General features: G+C 38.1%; 3 protein-coding genes and 1 pseudogene across 4 annotated transcripts; 3 read left to right on the top strand and 1 right to left on the bottom strand.

The window, feature by feature from the left end:
* The first annotated feature begins 2,765 nt into the window (after nt 1-2,765).
* Nucleotides 2,766-5,476, top strand: LOC307262400 (nuclear factor 7, brain-like). The gene is made up of 2 exons (XM_080043267.1): nt 2,766-2,832; nt 3,354-5,476. Exon 2 carries the CDS (start codon nt 3,481-3,483, stop codon nt 4,900-4,902), a length of 1,422 nt encoding a protein of 473 aa, XP_079899393.1. The 5' UTR covers nt 2,766-2,832; nt 3,354-3,480; the 3' UTR covers nt 4,903-5,476.
* Nucleotides 5,477-7,474: 1,998 nt separating this feature from the next.
* Nucleotides 7,475-8,891, top strand: LOC307256700 (nuclear factor 7, brain-like; annotated as a pseudogene). The gene has a single exon. The product of its transcript is annotated as a nuclear factor 7, brain-like (transcript).
* Nucleotides 8,892-12,491: 3,600 nt separating this feature from the next.
* LOC307258686 (zinc-binding protein A33-like) lies at nt 12,492-15,826 on the top strand. Its single transcript, XM_080038329.1, has 2 exons — nt 12,492-12,581; nt 13,103-15,826. The coding sequence occupies exon 2, from the start codon at nt 13,230-13,232 to the stop codon at nt 14,649-14,651; it is 1,422 nt and encodes a 473-aa protein (XP_079894455.1). The 5' UTR covers nt 12,492-12,581; nt 13,103-13,229; the 3' UTR covers nt 14,652-15,826.
* Nucleotides 15,827-16,125: 299 nt separating this feature from the next.
* Nucleotides 16,126-24,655, bottom strand: LOC307268861 (STAM-binding protein-like A). Its single transcript, XM_080051640.1, has 10 exons — nt 24,528-24,655; nt 22,172-22,396; nt 21,852-21,927; nt 21,359-21,454; nt 20,559-20,922; nt 19,732-19,856; nt 19,064-19,201; nt 18,215-18,327; nt 17,663-17,762; nt 16,126-17,232 (listed from the first exon to the last, which is right to left on the bottom strand). The coding sequence occupies exons 2-10, from the start codon at nt 22,372-22,374 to the stop codon at nt 17,176-17,178; spliced, it is 1,272 nt and encodes a 423-aa protein (XP_079907766.1). The 5' UTR covers nt 22,375-22,396; nt 24,528-24,655; the 3' UTR covers nt 16,126-17,175.
* Nucleotides 24,656-24,671: the final 16 nt, after the last annotated feature.

Here is a 24,671-nt window from a genome sequence, read left to right as displayed (position 1 = left end):
TCATTGAATCAACCACATTAATCTATACACTGAGCATCAGATGGATGCTTCTTCACATGATGTGTTATTAAATCACAAGCAGTTTTTTATTCAGAATGTTTTTGAGGTTGTTTCCAGTTTCTGTCAAATGCTCAAGTGACTTTACAAAATAAAATAAAAATTACAATATAGACAAATTCTAAAGGTCAAATTACTACTATATTTTAAAATCATATAATTGGCCTATATAATCCTCATGTATTAATGATCATATGTCAACAACTATGGAGAGCTTGAACCAAATGTATCAATATTTTCCTTGTAAGGTCATATTGCAAATGAACCGACTACATGTGAACCTCATCCCAACGGCCGAGTAGGAGAAAACCTGTTTGGAATAAAGTGTGTTGTTTTGAAGAAGAGTTGTGCTACTTGTTTCATTTTGGTGGAGTCCTATTGATTATTACACGAGCCTGTACCTCACTGTGTGTGTGTGTGTGTGTGTGTGTGTGTGTGTGTGTGTGTGTGTGTGTGTGTGTGTGTGTGTGTGTGTGTGTGTGTGTGTGTGTATTCTCACAACTAGAGACAGCCATAAATCAAATTTAAAAGATGCTTTAACTTGTCTCTCACACATTCAGTGCATGATTACTTTAAAAAAAAGTTCAGAGTTTAAATAAATCATTAACACAAATCTCCTTTAGAAAAAAAAATATTAATTTCACTGTCATAGTTTTTATATCTGAAAAAACACATCACACAGACAAAAGCATTGAAGTAAATGTTGAGTTCTGTGATTCAAAGTTATGAGACTTTGTTGCTGCTTAGCCTTGTTGAAGAGAGGGAGCACTGAGGGTTTTATGTGCACTGATGTTGTGACGGGCGTCTAAAATGATTTGCTCTTGAAGATAATTCAGATTTTCCATAAATATTTGAGTCAGTTGAGTCAGTCAGCAGGACTGTGTGACCTACCTACACATTGATCAACACTCCCAAAAAGACAACACAGACAGAATACATAAATCAGATAACCCGTTTGTGTTTGTTCTCTATAGTTACCTGTCGTTACAAGGAAATTGTTCCTGAATTAAAAGTGCAATATTCCACTCTGAAAGATAACCGGACACCACCATCTGCTGGTGACAACATGACATAGCAGCATCTCCTTGTGTTTATAATTTACCATGTGTGTAACGCCCATTGATTACACGAGACTCCGGATCCTTTTACTGATGCTTTAATGTCGCAGTCTTGTAGACATCATCACACCGTAGAACTGGTGGTAGACATGAAATTAGCTTAATACTAATACAATTATCTAAGCGCACATAAGTTCTTCACAGCAAATTAAAATGAAACAAATACACAATACTGACCACTTTGCCTGCTTGTACCAATGGGGTTAAACGAAAATCTTGCTTGGAGGAAATCTTGGCAATAAACCTTAACAAATAAAAACGTAGCTTGTCTGCCGATGCATCGCTAGCTTCTGAACAACTTCCGGATAAAACAACGAATAAGACAAAGAAATAAAGCAACAGGTACATTTACAAAAAATAGTACGAGAGTCCACCTTGAGGTAAAAGACTGAATTACACATAAACTTGACAGAGCAGGAAAACACTGCCTGCAGTTACAATGTGATACAGGTGAATAAAACTGAAAGTAGACTTTGACATTGTTGACGGGAGCTGAGATGCCATTACAGGGAGTGACATCTCTGCTGGAAAACACACGCTAGGAATATATTGAGTAGAAAAGTGAAGAGACTGTAACTTGGTGAGTCCTGCTACTGAGAGATACATTCAATATCAAATGGCTGAGAAAGTTGCTCTCGTGGAAAGTTTCCTGAACTGCCCCGTGTGTTCAGAGACATTTAGAGACCCTGTGTCTCTGAGCTGCATCCACAGCTTCTGTTCAAGCTGCCTGAAAAAATTCTGGGAAAAAGCCGAAAACAAAAACTGTCCCATTTGTAAAAGGAAATACTCTAAGGAGCTTGTAGTAAACTTTGCACTAAAGGGTTTGGCTGACTCTTTTGCTGGGAGGCTGAACTGATCTTTGTGGCCCGAACAATGTTATTTAAAAAATAACTAAAATGTACTGCCGCATGATAGGCCCCATAACTAATTTAATTTACATATTTTTTACCTTTGTAATAAAAAAAAAATACATATATACAGTATATACACACACACACATATATATATATATATATATATAGGCTATACTTTTTCTTTTCTTTTGGGCCCCCCCCCCCCCCCAGGTACTTGGTGCCCTACGCACTCTGCGTACCCTGCGTATAGGGAGCGGCGGCCCTGCTTATCCTAGATTGATTATGTAACAGAAATACACTCAGGATGAGACAACTTTTAAAATAATTGTTTTTCCTACATTTTGCATTTATTGTTTGTTTAGAAAACTAGACATTTTATTGAGCTTGTTCTCATGCATTTGGAACATGCTGAAATACAGTATATTCTAAATAATTTGCACAGACAATTTGTGTCTTTAAATTGAAATGAGAATAGAATATTTGCAAATAAAAAGACAACTGAAAAACATTGATTCCTATGAGTGAATGTTAAGAGAGAGTTCAGTTATTAGTCAAACTGGATGAAATGAACAAAGTCATTGCAACATATGAACAGAACAAGTGTACTGTTAGTTACAGTGCTTCCAAAAATGTAAAATGTTGTCAAACTGGTTCAGTCACCCTGTTGAAATGTTCAGTTCTCACTGGAGAAACTAAAAGTAGATTTCGACATTGTTGGTCGCAGAGGAGACGCCATTACAGGGACTGCCGTCCGGGCTAGAAAACACACAATTGCAATATATTAAGTTGAAGAGGGAAGAGAGGTGAGTAACGCTACTGAAAGATAAATTCAATATTAAATGAAAAAGAAGAACACCACTCCTTGTTTGTGGTATTAAGTGAGCATTTCATTGTATATTTAATGAAACAAAAAAACACAATTTAGACTTGTTTAAAGGTTCACTATGTAGTTTCAGAGATGGGGGATTTGTTTACATTTACAGAGCCTGCAGATAGAACCAAATGTATTTCTAAACAAAACTGTGGGCCCTGATGCTGTAAACAACATTTTCTATATCTGAGAAAATGTTCACTTCTCTGACACAACCAAACTTACATAGTGCACCTTTAATCCGTTTTACCTTTTACTTTTGTTTCCTACAAAAATCTGTAGCTACATGGAAATAGTCCCTTTAAATAAAAGTGTAATTTTCCACTCCGAAAGATATCCAGACACCACCATCTGCTGGTGACATCATGACATAGCAGTATCTCCAGGTGTTCATAATTTACCGTGTGACAGAAGTGAATAGTACAACTGAAAGTATTTTGACATTGTTGACAGGTGCTGAGACGCCATAACAGGGAGTGACATCTCTGCTGGAAAACACACATTTGGAAGATAATAAGTAGAAAAGTGAAGAGACTGTAACTTGGTGAGTCCTGATACTGAGAGATACATTCAATATCAAATGGCTGAGAAAGTTTCTCTAGTGGAAAGTTTCCTGAACTGCCCCGTGTGTTTAGAGACATTTAGAGACCCTGTGTCTCTGACCTGCAACCACAGCTTCTGTTTAAGCTGTCTGCAAAAATTCTGGGAAAAAGCTGAAAACAAAAACTGTCCCATTTGTAGAAGAAAAGACTCCAAGGAGCTTGTAGTAAACTTTGCACTAAAGGGTCTGGCTGAATCTTTTGCTGGGAGGCTGAACATTGGCTCATCTGAGAGTGCAAAGGGAGAGGAGAATGTGGAGGTGGTGTGTAGTAAACATCAAGAAGAGCCTAAACTGTTCTGTGAGGACGAGCAGAGAGCTGTGTGTCCTGTCTGTGAGCCTTCTCTCCACCAGAGTCACAAGGTGGTTCCTGTAGAACAAGCAGTCAGTGGCCTGAAGGACCAGCTGAAATCTGACTTAAAGTCTCTACAGGACAAGAGGGACAAATACAAACAAGTGAAGAAATCCTACAATGAAGTGGTTCAACACTCCAAGAAGCAGCTGTTGTCCACAGAGAGGCAGATCAGAGCAGAGTTCAACAAGCTCCAGCAGTTCCTGAAAGAGGAAGAGGAGTCCAGACTGGCAGCTCTGAGGGAGGAAGAGGAGCAGAAGGGGAAGACTCTCGGCAGAGAGATGAAGATGATTGAGGAGCAGATCTCCTCTCTGTCAGACAGTATCTCTGCTGTTGAAGAAGAGCTGCAGAAACACAACGTGCCATTCCTCAGCAGTTATAAAGCCACTCAGACCAGAGCCAGAGTCCAGAGCTCAGTGTCAGATCCACAGCTGGTCTCTGGAGCTCTGATAGATGTGGCCAAACACCTGGGCAACCTGTCCTTCAGGGTCTGGGAGAAGATGAAGGAGAAGGTCCACTTCAGTCCCGTCATTCTGGACCCAAACACTGCACACCCCCGGCTCTATCTGTCTGATGATCTGACCAGTGGGAGAAATAGACACACAATGCAGCAGCTTCCTGACAATCCAGAGAGATGCTCTTATTATCCCACTGTTCTCGGCTCTGAAGGCTTCAGCTCAGGGAAACACAGCTGGGAGGTGGAGGTGGGAGACCATCCTGTCTGGGCTATAGGTTTGGCTAAAGAGTCAGTTGACATGAAGGGGGAGAGATTTGCTTCACCAGAATATGGGCTCTGGTGTTTATGGCACGGTTATGGAAGATACACTAATGGAGCTGGTCAGACCGTCACAGTGAAGAGTCTCCAGAGGATCAGAGTTCAGCTGGACTATGACAGGGGGGAGGTGTCCTTCTACCACCCTGAAGACATGACTCACATCTACACTCACAGAGACACTTTCACTGAGAAACTCTTCCCTTATTTCAGTATTGGAGAGGCTGGTGATGCTGAAACTGTAGATATAAAAATATATCAAATTGATTCTTCTTATTGATGTTCAGGAAATGAAGGAAATTGTCCGAACAACTTGTACCTTTAAAGTGTTTGTTTCGTGATGATCTGAGGATTAATCTGTTTGTTTCTAAACTACTCTTTAACTTGTATCATCACTAGACATCAGTTTAACTTTGTCAGGTTTCTGGATATTCTCATAAGTTTCAGTGGTAATGTATCAAAACACATTCTGGCTCTCATTGATTATTTCTCCATGAGTTGTTGTCGAGGGTTGTAGAAATATTTTGTACAAACAGACTTAAATGTCTAAAACTAATTATGCAAATTGTTTTCATTTCTGTTTATTGATTTCATCCAACACCGTGCAAACATGTAGACACAAATCATTGTTTTATTAAGAACATTTACATTTGAAAGATATTCAGCCATTATGGATTTAGTTTAGTTTATGTTGGCCGAAATATATTAATAGTGGTAATGTTGGCAACTTATGCTTAGGCTGTTCTGTTTACTTTTTAAAGGAGTCTTGTCAATGCCCTGGTTGCATTGATGCTGCTTCTTTGCTTTAAAAAAAAAATTTAAGTGTGTATTGTGCACATTTGGTATTGATTTAATCTCAGTTTGTTGTTTTCATCCAAACATTTAGAAACAAATCGTTAAGAAATGTATATAGACGTATACAATTGAGATATTTTTAGGCCATGAAGGTTTAAGTTAGGCTCTGTTTATTTTAGATAAAACATATTAAAGTGGGGAACTTCAATATAAGTTGGTGACTTTTTCATGGACTTCAACAGAATGTTTCTCTATGTTGTCTTGTAGATGCTCTGATTGCATTGATGTTGCTTCCTAAGCTTGAAATAAATATGTTAAGTGTGTAAGTTGTAACACTGCTTTAAAAAAAAGGGGGGAAAAAGGATTAAATCCACAAGAAAAAGTGTCAACAAACAAAAGAAATCCTGGAACTAAATCACATCATGAGTAAATAAACTTTGCAAATCAAACTTAATTATCCTGGTTATCAACTTGCAATTTTGAATACGACAACATTTTATACTCGCATCAGTCATCGCTTTTGATTTATGATGTTTTTGGGTTTAGGATCTTTGTTAGATTCTTTGTTTTTATAAATTATATTTTATTCGTACAGTGCTTCTTCATATATTATGTTATATTTTTTGCAGAGTATACATGATCAATAATATGATAGATAAAGAGAAATGTCCATGTTTTAATCAACATAACTGTTATACCAGCAGTATAATGGAATTTAATACATTTTTGTTTTTTTTATTATCATTGAATCAACTATATTAATCTATACACTTTGCATCAGATGGATGCTTCTTCACATGATGTGTTATTAAATCACAAGCAGTTTTTTATTCAGAATGTTTTTGAGGTTGTTTCCAGTTTCTGTCAAATGCTCAAGTGACTTTACAAAATAAAATACAAATTACAATATAGACAAATTCTAAAGGTCAAATTACTACTATATTTTAAAATCATATAATTGGCCTATATAATCCTCATGTATTAATGATCATATGTTAACAACTATGGAGAGCTTGAACCAAATTTATCAATATTTTCCTTGTAAGGTCATATTGCAAATGAACCGACTGCATGTGAACCTCATCCCAACGGCCGAATAGGAGAGAACCTGTTTGGAATAAAGTGTGTTGTTTTGAAGAAGAGTTGTGCTACTTGTTTCATTTTGGTGGAGTCCTATTGATTATTACACAAGCCTGTACCTCAGTGTGTGTGTGTGTGTGTGTGTGTGTGTGTGTGTGTGTGTGTGTGTGTGTGTGTGTGTGTATTCTCACAATTAGAGACAGCCATAAATCAAATTTAAAAGATGCTTTAACTTGTCTCTCACAAATTCAGTGCATGATTACTTTAAAAAAAAGTTCAGAGTTTAAATAAATCATTAACACAAATCTCCTTTAGAATTTTTTTATTAATTTCACTGTCATAGTTTTTATATCTGAAAAAAACATCACACAGACAAAAGCATTGAAGTAAATGTTGAGTTCTGTGATTCAAAGTTATGAGACTTTGTTGCTGCTTAGCCTTGTTGAAGAGAGGGAGCACTGAGGGTTTTATGTTACACTGATGTTGTGACGGGCGTTTAAAATGATTTGCTCTTGAAGAGAATTCAGATTTTCCATAAATATTTGGTTCTCTAAACAAGTTGAGTCAGTCAGCAGGACTGTGTGACCTACCTACACATTGATCAACACTCCCAAAAAGACAACACAGACAGAATACATAAATCAGATAACCCGTTTGTGTTTGTTCTCTATAGTTACCTGTCGTTACAAGGAAATTGTTCCTGAATTAAAAGTGCAATTTTTCACTCTGAAAGATAATCGGACACCACCATCTGCTGGTGACAACATGATATAGCAGTATCTCCAGCTGTTCATAATTTACCATGTGACAGGTGACTAAAACTGAAAATAGATTTTGACATTGTTGACGGGAGCTGAGACGCCATTACAGGGAGAGACATCTCTGTTGGAAAACACACGTTTGGAAGATAATAAGTAGAAAAGTGAAGAGACTGTAACTTGGTGAGTCCTGATACTGAAAGATACATTCAATATCAAATGGCTGAGAAAGTTGCTCTGAAGGAAAGTTTCCTGGACTGCCCGGTGTGTCTAGAGACGTTCAGAGATCCTGTGTCTCTAAGCTGCGGCCACAGCTTCTGTTCAAGCTGTCTGCAAGTATCCTGGAAAAAAGCTGAAAACAAAAACTGTCCCATTTGTAGAAGAAAATCTTCAAAGGATCATCCATTTGTGAACTTTGCACTAAAGGATCTGTCTGACTCTTTTGCTGGGAGGCTGAACATTGGCTCATCTGAGAGTGCAAAGGGAGAGGAGAATGTGGAGGTGGTGTGTAGTAAACATCAAGAAGTCCCTTATTGGTTCTGTGAGGACGAGCAGAGAGCTGTGTGTCCTGTCTGTGAGTTTTCTCTCCACCAGAGTCACAAGGTGGTTCCTGTAGAACAAGCAGTCAGTGGCCTGAAGGACCAGCTGAAATCTGACTTAAAGTCTCTATGGGACAAGAGGGACAAATACAAACAAGTGAAGAAATCCTACAATGAAGTGGTTCAACACTCCAAGAAGCAGCTGTTGTCCACAGAGAGGCAGATCAGAGCAGAGTTCAACAAGCTCCAGCAGTTCCTGAAAGAGGAAGAGGAGTCCAGACTGGCAGCTCTGAGGGAGGAAGAGGAGCAGAAGGGGAAGACTCTCGGCAGAAAGATGAAGATGATTGAGGAGCAGATCTCCTCTCTGTCAGACAGTATCTCTGCAGTTGAAGAAGAGCTGCAGAAAAACAACGTGCCATTCCTCAGCAGTTATAAAGCCACTCAGACCAGAGCCAGAGTCCAGAGCTCAGTGTCAGATCCACAGCTGGTCTCTGGAGCTCTGATAGATGTGGCCAAACACCTGGGCAACCTGTCCTTCAGGGTGTGGGAGAAGATGAAGGAGAAGGTCCACTTCAGTCCCGTCATTCTGGACCCAAACACTGCACACCCCCGGCTCTATCTGTCTGATGATCTGACCAGTGTGAGACGTGGAGACACAAGGCAGCAGCTTCCTGACAATCCAGAGAGAGGCACTATGCATGCCCATGTATCAACAATGTAGCTCAGGGAAACACAGCTGGGAGGTGGAGGTGGGAGACCATCCTAACTGGAATATAGGTTTGGCTAAAGAGTCAGTTGACATGAAGGGGGAGAGATTTGCTTCACCAAAATATGGGCTCTGGTGTTTATGGCAACGTGATGGAAGATACACTAATGGAGCTGGTCAGACCGTCACAGTGAAGAGTCTCCAGAGGATCAGAGTCCAGCTGGACTATGACAAGGGGGAGGTGTCCTTCTACCACCCTGAAGACATGACTCACATCTGCACTCACAGAGACACTTTCACTGAGAAACTCTTCCCTTTGTTCAGTATTGGAGAGGCTGGTGATGCTGAAACTGTAGATATCAAAATATATCAAATTGATTCTTCTTATTGATGTTCAGGAAATGAAGGAAATTGTCCGAACAACTTGTACCTTTAAAGTGTTTGTTTCGTGATGATCTGAGGATTAATCTGTTTGTTTCTAAACTACTCTTTAACTTGTATCATCACCAGACATCAGTTTAACTTTGTCAGATTTCTGGATATTCTCATAAGTTTCAGCGGTAATGTATCAAAACACATTCTGGCTCTCATTGATTATTTCTCCATGAGTTGTTGTCGAGGGTAGTAGAAATATTTTGTACAAACAGACTTAAATGTCTAAAACTAATTATGCAAATTGTTTTCATTTCTGTTTATTGATTTCATCCAACACCGTGCAAACACGTAGACACAAATCATTGTTTCATTAAGAACATTTACATTTGAAAGATATTCAGCCATGATGGATTTAGTTGAGTTTATGTTGGCCGAAATATATTAATAGTGGTAATGTTGGTAACTTATGCTTAGGCTGTTCTGTTTACTTTTTAATGGAGTTTTGTCAATGCCCTGGTTGCATTGATGCTGCTTCTTTGCTTTAAAAAATAGATTTAAGTGTGTATTGTGCAAATTTGGTATTGATTTAATCTCAGTTTATTGTTTTCATCCAAACATTTAGAAACAAATCGTTAAGAAATGTATATAGACGTATACAATTGAGATATTTTTAGGCCATGAAGGTTTAAGTTAGGCTTTGTTTATTTTAGATAAAACATATTAAAGTGGGGAACTTCAATATAAGTTGGTGACTTTTTCATGGACTTCAACAGAATGTTTCTTTATGTTGTCTTGTAGATGCTCTGATTGCATTGATGCTGCTTCCTAAACTTGAAATAAATATGTTAAGTGTGTAAGTTGTAACACTGCTTTAAAAAAAATGGAAAAAAAGGATTAAATCCACAAGAAAAAGTGTCAACAAACAAAAGAAATCCTGGAACTAAATCACATCATGAGTAAATAAACTTTGCAAATCAAACTTAATTATCCTGGTTATCAACTTGCAATTTTGAATACGACAACATTTTATACTCGCATCAGTCATCGCTTTTGATTTATGATGTTTTTGGGTTTAGGATCTTTGTTAGATTCTTTGTTTTTATAAATTATATTATATTCGTACAGTGCTTCTTTATATATTATGTTATATTTTTTGCAGAGTATACATGGTCAACAATATGATAGATAAAGAGAAATGTCCATGTTTTAATCAACATAACTGTTATACCAGCAGTATAATGGAATGTAATACATTTTAGTTTTTTTTATTATAATTGAATCAACTATATTAATCTATACACTGACAGCAGATGGATGCTTCTTCACATGATGTGTTATTCAATCACAAGCAGTTTTTTATTCAGAATGTTTTTGAGGTTGTTTCCAGTTTCTGTCAAATGCTCAAGTGACTTTACAAAATAAAATACAAATTACAATATAGACAAATTCTAAAGGTCAAATTACTACTATATTTTAAAATCATATAATTGGCCTATATAATCCTCATGTATTAATGATCATATGTCAACAACTATGGAGAGCTTGAACCAAATTTATCAATATTTTCCTTGTAAGGTCATATTGCAAATGAACCGACTGCATGTGAACCTCATCCCAACGGCCGAATAGGAGAAAACCTGTTTGGAATAAAGTGTGTTGTTTTGAAGAAGAGTTGTGCTACTTGTTTCATTTTGGTGGAGTCCTATTGATTATTACACGAGCCTGTACCTCACTGTGTGTGTGTGTGTGTGTGTGTGTGTGTGTGTGTGTGTGTGTGTGTGTGTGTGTGTGTGTGTGTGTGTGTGTGTGTGTGTGTGTGTGTATTCTCACAATTAGAGACAGCCATAAATCAAATTTAAAAGATGCTTTAACTTGTCTCTCACAAATTCAGTGCATGATTACTTAAAAAAAGAAGTTCAGAGTTTGAATAAATCATTAACACAAATCTCCTTTAGAAACATATATATTTATTTTACTTTTATAGTTTGTATAACTGAAAAAAAACATCACACAAGCAAAAGCATTGAAGTAAATGTTGAGTTCTGTGATTCAAAGTTATGAGACTTTGTTGCTGCTCGGCCTTGTTGAAGAGAGGGAGCACTGAGGGTTGTATGTGCACTGATGTTGTGACGGGCATCTAAAATGATTTGCTCTTGAAGATAGTTCAGATTTTCCATAAATATTTGGTTCTCTAAACAAGTTGAGTCAGTCAGCAGGACTGTGTGACCTACCTACACATTGATCAACACTCCCAAAAAGACAACACAGACAGAATACATAAATCAGATAACCCGTTTCTGTTTGTTCTCTATAGTTACCTGTCGTTACAAGGACATTTTCCCTGAATTAAAAGTGCAATTTTTCACTCTGACAGATAATCGGACACTACCATCTGCTGGTGACAACATGACATAGAAGCATTCAGCATTTCCTTGTGTTTATAATTTACCATGTGACAGAGGTGAATAAAACTGAAAGTAGACTTTGACATTGTTGACGGGAGCTGAGACGCCATTACAGGGAGTGACATCTCTGCTGGAAAACACACGTTTGGAATAAAGTAGAATAGAGAAGAGACTGTAACTGAGTCCTGCTACTGAGAGATACATTCAATATCAATGGCTGAGAAAGTTGCTCTCTTGGAAAGTTTCCTGAACTGCCCCGTGTGTTCAGAGACATTTAGAGATCCTGTGTCTCTGAGCTGCAACCACAGCTTCTGTTTAAGCTGTCTGCAAAAATTCTGGGAAAAAGCTGAAAACAAAAACTGTCCCATTTGTAGAAGAAAATACTCTAAGGAGATTGTAGTAAACTTTGCACTAAAGGATCTGGCTGACTCTTTTGCTGGGAGGCTGAACTGATCTTTGTGGCCCGAACAATGTTATTTAAAAAATAACTAAAATGTACTGCCACATGATAGGCCCCATAACTAATTTAATTTATATTTTTTTTTAATGTAATGATTATCATGACATTTTTTAAGAAACCTCAAATTTGGGGGGCCCCCGGATCATCTTTTTTACCTTTGTAATAAAAAGAAAAACAAAATATATACATATATACATATAGGCTATAATTTTTATTTTATTTTGGGGGGGCCCCCCCAGGTACTTGGTGCCCTACGCGCTCTGCGTACCCTGCGTATAGGGAGCGGCGGCCCTGGTTATCCTAGATTGATTATGTAACAGAAATACACTCAGGATGAGACAACTTTTAAAATAATTGTTTTTCCTACATTTTGCATTTATTGTTTGTTTAGAAAACCAGTCATTTTATTGAGCTTGTTCTCATGCATTTGGAACATGCTGAAATACAGTATATTCTAAATAATTTGCACAGACAATTTGTGTCTTTGACTTGAAATGAGAATAGAATATTTGCAAATAAAAAGACAACTGAAAAACATTGATTCCTATGAGTGCATGTTAAGAGAGAGTTCAGTTATTAGTCAAACTGGATGAAATGAACAAAGTCATTGCAACATATGAACAGAACAAGTGTACTGTTAGTTACAGTGCTTCCATAAATGTAAAATGTTGTCAAACTGGTTCAGTCACCCTGTTGAAATGTTCAGTTCTCACTGGAGAAACTAAAAGTAGATTTCGACATTGTTGGTCGGAGCGGAGACGCCATTACAGGGACTGCCGTCCGGGCTAGAAAACACACAATTGGAATATATTAAGTTGAAGAGGGAAGAGAGGGTAACTTGGTGAGTAACGCTACTGAAAGATAAATTCAATATTAAATGAAAAAGAAGAACACCACTCCTTGTTTGTGGTATTAAGTGAGCATTTCATTGTATATTTAATGAAACAAAAAAACACAATTTAGACTTGTTTAAAGGTTCACTATGTAGTTTCAGAGATGGGGGATTTGTTTACATTTACAGAGCCTGCAGATAGAACCAAATATATTTCTAAACAAAACTGTGGGCCCTGATGCTGTAAACAACATTTTCTATATCTGAGAAAATGTTCACTTCTCTGACACAACCAAACTTACATAGTGCACCTTTAATCTGTTTTACCTTTTACTTTTGTTTCCTACAAAAACCTGTAGCTACAAGGAAATAGTCCCTTTAAATAAAAGTGTAATTTTCCACTCCGAAAGATATCCGGACACCACCATCTGCTGGTGACATCATGACATAGCAGCATCTCCAGGTGTTCATAATTTACCGTGTGACAGAAGTGAATAGTACAACTGAAAGTATTTTGACATTGTTGACAGGTGCTGACTCGCCATTGGAGGGAGTGCCATCTCTGCTGGAAAACACACGTTTGGAAGATAATAAGTAGAAAAGTGAAGAGACTGTAACTTGGAGAGTCCTGATACTGAGAGATACATTCAATATCAAATGGCTGAGAAAGTTTCTCTCGTGGAAAGTTTGCTGAACTGCCATGTGTGTTCAGAGACTTTCAGAGATCCTGTGTCTCTAAGCTGCAACCACAGCTTCTGTTCAAGCTGCCTGAAAAAGTTCTGGGAAAAAGCTGAAAACAAAAACTGTCCCATTTGTAAAAGGAAAGACTCTAAGGAGCGTGTAGTAAACTTTGCACTAAAGGAACTGTCTGACTCTTTTGCTGGGAGGCTGAACTTTGGCTCATCTGAGAGTGCAAAGGGAGAGAAGAATGTGGAGGTGGTGTGTAGTAAACATCAAGAAGAGCCTAAACTGTTCTGTGAGGACGAGCAGAGAGCTGTGTGTCCTGTCTGTGAGTTTTCTCTCCACCAGAGTCACAAGGTGGTTCCTGTAGAACAAGCAGTCAGTGGCCTGAAGGACCAGCTGAAATCTGACTTACAGTCTCTACAGGACAAGAGGGACACATATAAAGAAGTGAAGAAATCCTACAATGAAGTGGTTCAACACTCCAAGAAGCAGCTGTTGTCCACAGAGAGGCAGATCAGAGCAGAGTTCAACAAGCTCCAGCAGTTCCTGAAAGAGGAAGAGGAGTCCAGACTGGCAGCTCTGAGGGAGGAAGAGGAGCAGAAGGGGAAGACTCTCGGCAGAGAGATGAAGATGATTGAGGAGCAGATCTCCTCTCTGTCAGACAGTATCTCTGCTGTTGAAGAAGAGCTGCAGAAACACAACGTGCCATTCCTCAGCAGGTATAAAGCCACTCAGACCAGAGCCAGAGTCCAGAGCTCAGTGTCAGATCCACAGCTGGTCTCTGGAGCTCTGATAGATGTGGCCAAACACCTGGGCAACCTGTCCTTCAGGGTCTGGGAGAAGATGAAGGAGAAGGTCCACTTCAGTCCCGTCATTCTGGACCCAAACACTGCAGCCCCCTGGCTCTATCTGTCTGATGATCTGACCAGTGTGAGACGTGGAGACACAAGGCAGCAGCTTCCTGACAATCCAGAGAGACACACTAAGTATACCAATGTTCTGGGCTCTGAGGGCTTCAGCTCAGGGAAACACAGCTGGGAGGTGGAGGTGGGAGACCATCCTGACTGGAATATAGGTTTGGCTAAAGAGTCAGTTGACAGGAAGGGGGAGTGTCCTGCTTCACCAGAATATGGGCTCTGGTGTTTATGTCATTGTGATGGAAGATACACTAATGGAGCTAGTCAGACCGTCACAGTGAAGAGTCTCCAGAGGATCAGAGTCCAGCTGGACTATGACAGGGGGGAGGTGTCCTTCTACCACCCTGAAGACATGACTCACATCTACACTCACAAAGACACTTTCACTGAGAAACTCTTCCCTTATTTCAGTATTGGAAAGGCTGGTGATGCTGAAACTGTTGATATCAAAATCCATCAAGTTGATTCTTCTTATTGATGTCCAGGAAATGAAGGAAATTGTCCGAACAACTTGTACCTTTAAAGTGTTTGTTTCGTGATGATCTGAGGATTAATCTGTTTGTTTCTAAACTACTCTTTAACTTGTATCATCACCAGACATCAGTTTAACTTTGTCAGATTTCTGGATATTCTCATAAGTTTCAGCGGTTATGTGTATCAAACACATTCTGTCTCTCATTGATTGTTATTGAGCTGTTGTTGAAGGTAGTAGAAATATATATTTTTAACAGACTTAATTGTCTGAAATGTATAATGCAATTTGTTTTCATCTCCGTTTACTGTTTTCATCCAACTCAAAACACATGGACACAACTCATTGTTTTATTAAGAAATTTACCTTTGAAAGATCTTTAGTCATGATGGATTTATTTTTTTTTTTTTTTTCAAAAATATATGTATAGTGGTAAAGTTGGTCACTTCTGCTTTAGCTGTTCTGTTTACTTTTTCATGGAGTTCAACAGAATGTGTTCTTATGTTATCTTGTAAATGCTCTGGTTGCATTGATGCTGCTTCTTTGCTTTAAAAAAAGTGATTTAAATGTGTATTATGCAAATTCGGCATTTTGTTTAAATCTCCGTTTATTGTTCTCATCCAACCCACTGTACAAACATTTAGAAACAAACCTTTAAAAAATGTATATAGACGTTTACAATTTAAAGATTTTTAGGCCATGAAGGTTTTAGATAGGCTATGTTTATTCTAGAAAAAACATATTAAAGTTGGGAACTTTAATATAAGTTGATGACTTTTACGTGGACTTCAACAGAATGTTGCTTTTGTTTTTTCTTGTAGAAGCTCTATTTGCATTGCTGCTTTCTTTGCTTAAACAAAGATTGAGTGTGTAAGTTGTGCCACATCTTAAACAAAAGTTTAAATCCACAAGAAAATGTAGAAACAAACAAAATCCTGGAACTCTATCTCATCATGAAGAAAAACTTTGCAAATCAAAACTGTTAATTATCCTGGTTATCAACTTGCAAGTTTGAATATGACAACATCACTTTTGATTTTTGATGTTTTGGGGTCTTTTGGATCTATGTTTGATTGAAGACATGTTTTTAAATATACATATATACTTTATTCATACAGCGCTTCTTCACATTGTGTGTAATATTTTTTGCAGTGTATACATGATCAATAATATGAATGATAAATAACTTCCAGATCTTACTCAACATAACTGTTATACCAGTAGTATAATTGAATGTAATGAGATTTTGTTTTATTATTATAAAAAAATAAAATAATGTCCCAATTGTATGCCTACTGCATGCTAACTACGTACTTTTTCATGGACAGCTGTAGAATCGTAAAAAGAAAGAGGATGCGATTTGGAACGCACGGTTGATGTCTATCATATCTCTATAATAAATGGTCCTACTCTGTAGCTATGCTGTAAAGCATACAGGTACCATGTAAAAAACTAGAATAACGTGACAAACACAATGATGTTTATTTTGTCTTGGCATTTAATTCATTGAAGGTATTTTCACAAACATGGCTAGTCATTTATTTCTTCAAACAGGAGAAGTGGGCAAACCAAACCATGGTTTATAGAGCATGAACCGTGGCCTGGGTGGTGGGGAGTAGTAATGTGTAGTAATGTGCAGTAGAAGGTACATTCAAACTGTCCTCTGAAGCATAGACACATTATACAAGTTCTCCCAAAATCCTCATTTTGTTTTAACCTCAAAACACAGAAAAAAAATGTATAAGGTGGATCGATCATAAGCAAGAATTTAACTTCAAACCGAACCCTTTATAGATAAAATGATTCGGTGGAGAGATGGTGTTTGTATGTTTAAAAAAAATATATATAAAGCAGAGCAACGACAGCAACACTGTCTGCATACCTGAGTTACACTTATAACTGGCTCTGACTTCTCTCTTCACTCGTAGCACTTTAATATATCTTATGAAGGAAACACAAACAGACAACAGAACACAATAAAACATTTTTTTTTTCATCCTTGGCACTTTTATCCGTCGGGCAGAAAAAAACAAAACTTTGATAACGATCATGAAACAAAGGTTGGGTTATCATCAGACACATATCCGGACCGTCACCGACAAACACACATTATTATTTTTAATATAAATGGTAAAAACAGAACAACTTAAGCACACTGACGAAAAAAAAAACAGAGGGGGGAGGTTGAAGAGCCAGAGGTTTGCCAAATCCATTAAAGCGGAGAGTAGTTTTTGTTTGCTTGGAAAGTGCAATATAATATGTAGCATTTGTCTCAAAGAACAAACAAAAAATATATATAAGTTCACAATGTTGTTCCCTTTGAGAACAATTAAAGACCGTGTCGATGGTAAACTTGTGGCCGGCATTTTTCGCTCAGTACAGTACCGTCCCGAAAGTAAGGTGAGTGTTTTCGTTGTTGTTTTAGTTTGTCTTTCTCCAGTATGACTGCAGCTTGATAAAAAAAAAAGAGAAAAAAAAAATTCTATGAGTTTTTTTCTGGTGATGTAAAAAACAAAAAATAAATAAAAAATCACCGCAAATCCATCATGGACACGGAGTCGTCGGTGATGGTGATGTGTCCGGCGTGCTGAAGAGGAAAAGAGATTAAAGTTAACTAAGGCAAAACTACATTTAAAAAAATACTAAAAAAATAAACAGGTTAAAACAAAATTGGACACTTGTTTTGCTTCTCAATACTTTCTGTACCGGTGTTACACTGAAATCGGTGACCAATCACAAAATATGAAATGTTATTTAAATATTTTTGCTTTAAAAAAAGGTGGAGTCAGCGATTTTGGAGGTTTGCTTGTCAAAATCAGTGGACATATCCTCACGATTCGCTACCTGTCTGTATTACAACTTTATAATGCAAATAGTGCACTAGAATCAAGACCATTTTACTTGACTTTTGTGAATTGTTTAAATAAATAAATTTGTATTAGAAAATGAGGCTAAATAAAAAAAATCAGTCAAGAGACCAAACTGTAGGTGTGTGGTCAGAGTGTAGGTTGACTCACTGTGAATAGAGGCGGGTCTTTGCTGTGAGGGTGAAAGCCTTTCTGTTTACACGTGGAGATCTCCTCCGTCCCTCTGTCTGTCAGGTTGAAGTAGCCGATTCTGGGACAAACCACAAACACACACAGTCAGAACTACTATTACTTTCCTAATAATGTAGCCTACATATTACTATTGTACTCATTTTTATGTACTGCAAATGGTGGGGTCATAGGAATAATGTGAGAGCCTCTGTGTGTGTGTGTGTGTGTGTGTGTGTGTTTAATAGTTTGTTGTATTTTTATCACTTGTTTAATGTTTAAGATATTTTAACCTCCATTGACAGTTGAAGATCAGAGAGAGACAGAGTGGAAATGGGGAGAGAGAAGGGGGGAAGACCTGAAATGAACGGCCCAGGTCAGATTTGAACCCGCAACCACTGCGACAAGGACTGAGCCTTTAAGGTATGCGATCTACCCACTACGCCACCAGAACGGTCCCTCCAATAACAGTATGAATTGAAATATGTTTACGATAACAGACATAAGTCAGCAGTGGGTTTGTTTCAGACGCACTCATTGAACTTGGGCGAGCAGACGATGGCGATGGCCTCCGGCAGCATCATCTGGTAGGAGCAGTGTGTGTGCAGGTCCACGCTGGACAGGAAGGCCGTCTGGGTGGGGTGGGTCTGGGGAGCAAAACACACCAGGACAAACTTAAGTTCATTCAGAGCATTTATATATACAAACTGTATGTTTCAATTCGGTGGAAAAACGACAAAAAACAGGATCAGCGCGTTTGAGACAAATCACTATGGTTTTTTCAGCCCACAGCCCAAAATATAAGACTTTATATCTGGTTAAAAATGTTTTTTTCATAATTGAATGAGTATTTTTATCTTTTTTAAATAACTTGTGTCTTTTTAAAACAATAATTAGTTTTTAAATGTGTATGTTTTATTATTTGACATACTTTCTGTACTTTATTTTTTTTAAATTGTATTTTATATGGATGTTCCTTTCTGCTTTATATACTGTATGTGTAAAGCACATTGTGTATCTTTGTGTATGAAAGGTGCTTAAAAAAAAAAAAAAATCATGAGTATATTTAAACGTTAAAAAGGTGCTCCGAGGAACTTTCAGTTTGTCTTAATTCTTGCACCCCCCTAATGACAAAAAAAGCTGTAGTTCCTGGGTTGGCGTACCCATGACAAAGGCATTAAGAAATACTAAAAAAACTTTCTTTGCACTTATGGTCTCGTTTGCTGTTACTTGTCATTTATGATCATCAGAGGAAAAGTTTGAAATATTAAAAAGTTCCTCATAGCACCTGGATTTTTATGAACTCCTAAAATAATGTGTTTAGTGAGTGAACACAGTGTAGGAAGGCGATTGTTTGTCAGCAGCGGTTCCATCTGCACTCACATGTATCCAGCCCAGAGTGATGAGATCGTACTGGTCCTGTATGAGGAAGAGCTCCTCCTCGTTCTCTGTGTCACAATAGTCCGGTCCGCCGCACTGCTTCGGTACAATTACGTGGGTCACAGTAAACGCATTTCTGGTCTGGAAGAAAATTAAAAATAAACTTTAAATTATGCATGGCCACCTTATTCCAAAAAGTCCACCCGAGTTAAAGGTGGAGTCAGTGATTCTGGAGCAAGCTTGTAATCAAATTTACTTTGTGTCAAAATCAGTGAGTATCTCCTCACCGTCCGCTACCTTTTGTACTGTGTGAGGACAAACATCTGGTGTTAATAATAATGCACAGCATAGGCTCCATGAAAATTGCTAGGCAAGGTGGACCCTCTTTTTTTTTTTTTTAATAAAAAAAAAAAAAAACATTATTTTTACATATTCTTTGTTTACATGCCCGTTTACAGAGCCTAGGCTGTGTATTAACACCACACAGTACGGATTGCGAGGAGATATTTACTGAGTGATTTTGACAAAAGGAAAACACAACAAGTGTTCTCCAGAATCACTGACTCCACCTTTAACATGGACACCAAATTCACCCACGGGTATAAAAAAAAAGCAACTTGAACCACATTTAATCAGAATGGGGATTGGATGTTCCGTTCCAGAACTCTTACCAGTTTTCCACACAGGATTCCACAGGTCTCCACGGCCCGGTTGGTGTTGGCCTCTGCCAGCCTCAGGAAGCTCCGACACAGCTCGGCGGGGACGGCCAACTCTCGAACCGCATCCGACATCCTAGCTGCAGAAACACCATGAGAAGGGGAACAATGAATGAATTGCAAGAAAAAGTACGATTCTTGTGAAGTTCCCAAACTAGTCATGCTACGAACAGCAAGTTAAGTAGGTCAAGGGGAAAGAAATGAGCTCAGAAGAAAAGCATACTTCAGGGTAGCAGTAGGGCAGTATTTAAATCCTCTGAAAAGGCCCAGCCCCCCCACGTGTCACACAAAAGATTAAAACATGGTTGGTTACATGGCGGCCGCTAATAACTCAATTACCCAGCAGTCTTAGCAACTTCATTCAGAAAGCAAATGGCGTAAATTGCAATGAAATTATCCTACAGCCTATTCCTACTCTTTATAATGTTGTGAAGTGTTTGTATGTAACAGTAAGACAAGCCCGATGCATATCTGTGTTTAAAAGGTATTTTTTAATTTTTTTTGCAGTGAAAATTGTGTGTTTCATATACTTTTTTTTATACCCCTCTAATTTGATTGTTTTTCATCATGGCACCCTCTATTTTGTCTTGTCTGTGTTTTTATTAATAAACATTGCACTTCTATCTATATATATTTTTTTTCTTAACTAATCTCCGGCTTAGGATGATAACTAGATAACATAATTGGTGCATTTACTACTTTTATGAATGCGTGCTGATAAAAAAAAAAAGTATTTATGAAAAAAAAGAAAAAAGAAGAAAAAAATAGAAACCAAAACTCACTGTTGTTCCCGGGGCTGACGGCGGACCCGGGCTTGAGCGAGCGGTCGAAGCTTGGCGGTGCGGTAGCGGGCGGGCGGTTGTCCCCTGGGCTCTGTGGGGCTATGGAGGAGTAGGGGGGCGGCGCGGGGCCCTGGATGCCCGGGATGAGGGGCTGGTCTGGGCATGAGGGTGCGGCGGGCATGGCGTACTCCTGGAGCACACGCTGGCGCTCCTTCTCCAGCTCCTGGCGGCGGATCATCTCCTCGAAGGCGCTGAACTGCTCCTGCTCTCGCTGCCGCCGCTGCATCTCCACCACGCGCTCCCGCTCCGCGTCCAGCGCACGCTGCTTAGAACGCTCCTGCAGCAAGGCCTCATCCTCCGCTTTCTGAGCACACAGGCATGACAAGAATGATTGTCTATTTGGTTTCTTATTTTGATGCTTTCCGAGCACACACACACAGACGTGCACACACACACACACACCTTCAAAATAACCGTATTTTGAAGGTGATTACAGAAGGATTTGTTCACGTGTTTTTAATTGTCCGGTTAATGATATTTCTATTCTTAAAAAAACATGCTGAAAACGCATTTTTAAAGACCTGTAAATAGTATTTTTTCAATATTGCCAAATTTGCATATTTTGCGTCTGCAGTATCTCGTCTTACTATGCTAGGAAATGTCTCCATCTACTCAGTTAATAAACAAGTTCCTCCTTTATTACTTAATTAATTAATAGTTTCCATTAGGTTTCAAAGTGCATCAATTAAAAAGACGGTTAACAGACACATTTCAGTGTCAGGAGTCTACAGAAACCTTACCTTTTTGACAAGATACTGTGCGTACTCTTGTTCAAATCTCTTCAATAGAGCTTGTTTGAGAATCTCTGCTTGAGGAAATGCAACGTCCTTCAGTTTCTGTAAAACAACGAACATTGTTATAATATCGGTAAGTTGTATTTCCTAATATTTATATTTTCTCTATATATGAATGGACAAGCACTCCATTCCTAAGGAGACTGAACTAATGCTTAGATACACGGTAATTAAAAGAAAAAAATTCTTAAAAACACAACCTCGTATTGCATGTTTTCGGCTGATCTGAGGAATTTTCAACACATTTTATTTATTTATTATGAATTCACAACTATATTGCATGAAATCTGACTGGAATTCATGCTGTAATATTGGTGTTGAATCAGTGTTTTTAGGTAAATCAATTGACTGTGCGCAAGAGAACAGTTTTATAACATAGGTATAGGTAAGTTAAAATACATCCTAATAGTTTCCTAATATTTCCATGTAAAGACTGTACCTTTAGTGTGTCCTTCTTCTCGGGAATGTTAGCGGTCTTGTAATCCCGATGCTTAGGAAGTTTTTCTATAAAAAGCCTAAGTGAAAGAAAAAAAAGTTAGTGTTGAAGTTTTGTACTTGAACTATATGTCTTTATATTTCTGTATTTTCTTACTGAGTTGTTATGGGCAAAACGGTATAAAAAAAAATAAAAAGATCGATACAAGTACATACAAAAAAGACAATAAATAACTTTTAACCTAATCGACAGCCCAAAAAAAAGGAATGTCATCAATGTATGCAATTAAAATACTCTAAATTAAAAAAAAACGTAACACCTACGTGATATATTTGTTGTAGAGAACAAAGGCGTGCTCGGTGTTGCCCTCCTCTGTATAGATGTTGGCCATGCGTATCATCTCCATGCCCGAGCGGAAGTATCTTCTCGGGGGGATGTAGTCGTTCACTTCCACCGAACTTCCCTTCTTGGTCAGAGCCCGCACGCGCTGCTCCGGCTGCAAGCTCACGTCAGTGTGGTCCGCCATCGCCACCACTCAACCTGGAACACTGGGTGAAAAATTAAAGAAAAAAAGATTTAGTCTAGTAATTTGCTGTTTTTTTTAAAGATATTTTTTTGGAGTGTTTCAACTTTTTTTTAACAGTAGCAGAGTTGAAATGGGGGGGCGGGGGTAGAGAGAGTGTGTGTGTGTGGGGGGAGGGTTGCAGAGAACGGCCCGGGCTGGAATCGAACCCGGGTCCTGCTGACGAGGACTTAAGAGCCGCGATATAAGAAATATAACTTTGGATTTCTCGATTGTGAACTAATAATTTCATATCATCACGATGGCTAAGTGAGCATCTCCCCCGACCGAGACTGAAAACCTTTAACATGTAAGGATTTATGAATGAGCAAGCACACAAACACAATCCTAGTGCTTGTTCATAGACTAAACTAATGCTTAATGACAAGCTTATTAAACGCCAAATTCACAACAACAACATAGTGCGTGTTTTAAGCTGATCTGAGTAATTTTCAATAATTTTTATCTATTTATTATGAATTCACAACTTTATTGCAGTTAATCTGCCAGGAAGCCATGTTGTAATGTTTGTGTTAAATCAGTGTTTTTTTTAAGTATATGTCACTAAGCGTGCAAGACCACGAGATATCCTTATCCTTAAAGTAGCACAAAGAAACAGTGTCTCCTTCTCCACACCCAGCAAGCACTGAGGCCACAACACTGCTGAAAACCACTGGCTGCTGGGTGTATTTAGCAAATTATTCAGTCATGAGATTTTTTTTTCAATTTGATTGATTGAATGTCGAAACAGTCGCGTATTGATTCTGCCATGATGGCTTCTTGGCGAGCTTTATATCAAGAGAGGGCCATTCATTTAATAGCTAGGCCTTAAGGGAGTGGCTCTGATAAGAGGCGAGTTGAGGTTAAACTAATTTAATTAATTGTGTTTAGTCTGAACTGTTGAACCATCAGTCAAGCCAAAAAAAATGGCCAGAAACTGAAAAACGTATTGTTCCAATTATAGGAAAATATACAGTATGTCAATGATGTTTTTTATTTTTTTATATATTTTTTAACTGTTACTGTAACTTTATTCCAACCTTCTTGTTTCTGTTTTAAAACGTGGAGTCAGTTATTCTGAAGAACTCTTGTTGTCAAAATCACTTTTTGTCACTGTAAACTGGTATGTAAACAAAGGGTACGTAAACAAAGGGAGTCCACCGTAGCTAGCAATAACGTTTACAGAGCCTAGGCTGATGGTGAATTAACACTGGATGTACAAACAGTACAGAAGGGTAGCGGGTCCTGAAGAGATATTGTCTCATTTTGACAAAAAGTGATTTTGACAACAAGTGTTCTCCGTAATAGCTGACTCCACCTTTAAAGCATGGGGAACTTAAAACGTACTATTATACTACAGTGTTTTTTACCAATGCATGTTATGTCTCTTACTAAAGTAAACGATGCAAAAACTTCCTCCATTCCTGTGAATATGAAGAAAAAAAAGCCAGGTGTGAAAACAAAATGTAATCAGCCCAAAAACGTGTCGGACTGACATTGTGAATAGTTTAGACACTTCACACATATAGGTAAAAAGGTAAAATAATATAAAATACAGTTTACAGCGCTGACAGTGACATCAATGGCATGTGGAGGAGGCCTTTATAAGTGCTTTATTTATTTCAAAGTTTAATTTAATTTAATTGTTTTAACTTAGTTTGTATTTCTTTGTGCATGATGGATAACGTTTTTGTGCATGATGGATAACGTTAACAACCGTTTGGAATTCACTGTGTCACTACAACATGATTAGATTTACAAATTCCTCAGAAAAAATCCCAGGGAATTAGCAAGGGATTTAGAAGTTTGCAAATGCTAATCAAGCGAGCTAAAAGTAATATTAAAAACACACCAGTTGGTTTCAGTGCCATGTGAAGTAGCAACGCGTTACAATGAAGCAGTGGCAAATCCTTTGTATGGCTCCCAATAGTCTAGAGCCGCCGGCGGCCTTGATCATAAAGATATAGTTGTGTTGATATAAATCTGAACTGTCAATGAACTGATCAATGTTTCTCAGTGACGTCGCGTTAGCCACGAGCTAACAGAGCTAACTTCACACGTTACGAGTTTAAAAACGGTTAACACGTGTGTCTTAAGATCTCTATCTTCTCTCTTACCTGAAAGAGCCGTAACCTGAAGCTCCCAGAGGGTCTACATGCAGCTGTACGATCAAAACACGATCAAATAACGGCCCTAATGTACAGACTGTTTCAGCTGGCTGCTGCGCCTACAGCGTCCACACACTTCCGCAATCAGAACAA

Source organism: Ammodytes marinus (assembly GCF_949987685.1).
Source record: "Ammodytes marinus genome assembly, chromosome: 2".
NCBI lineage: Eukaryota > Metazoa > Chordata > Actinopteri > Uranoscopiformes > Ammodytidae > Ammodytes > Ammodytes marinus.
This window is presented reverse-complemented; position numbering and strand designations above follow the sequence as displayed.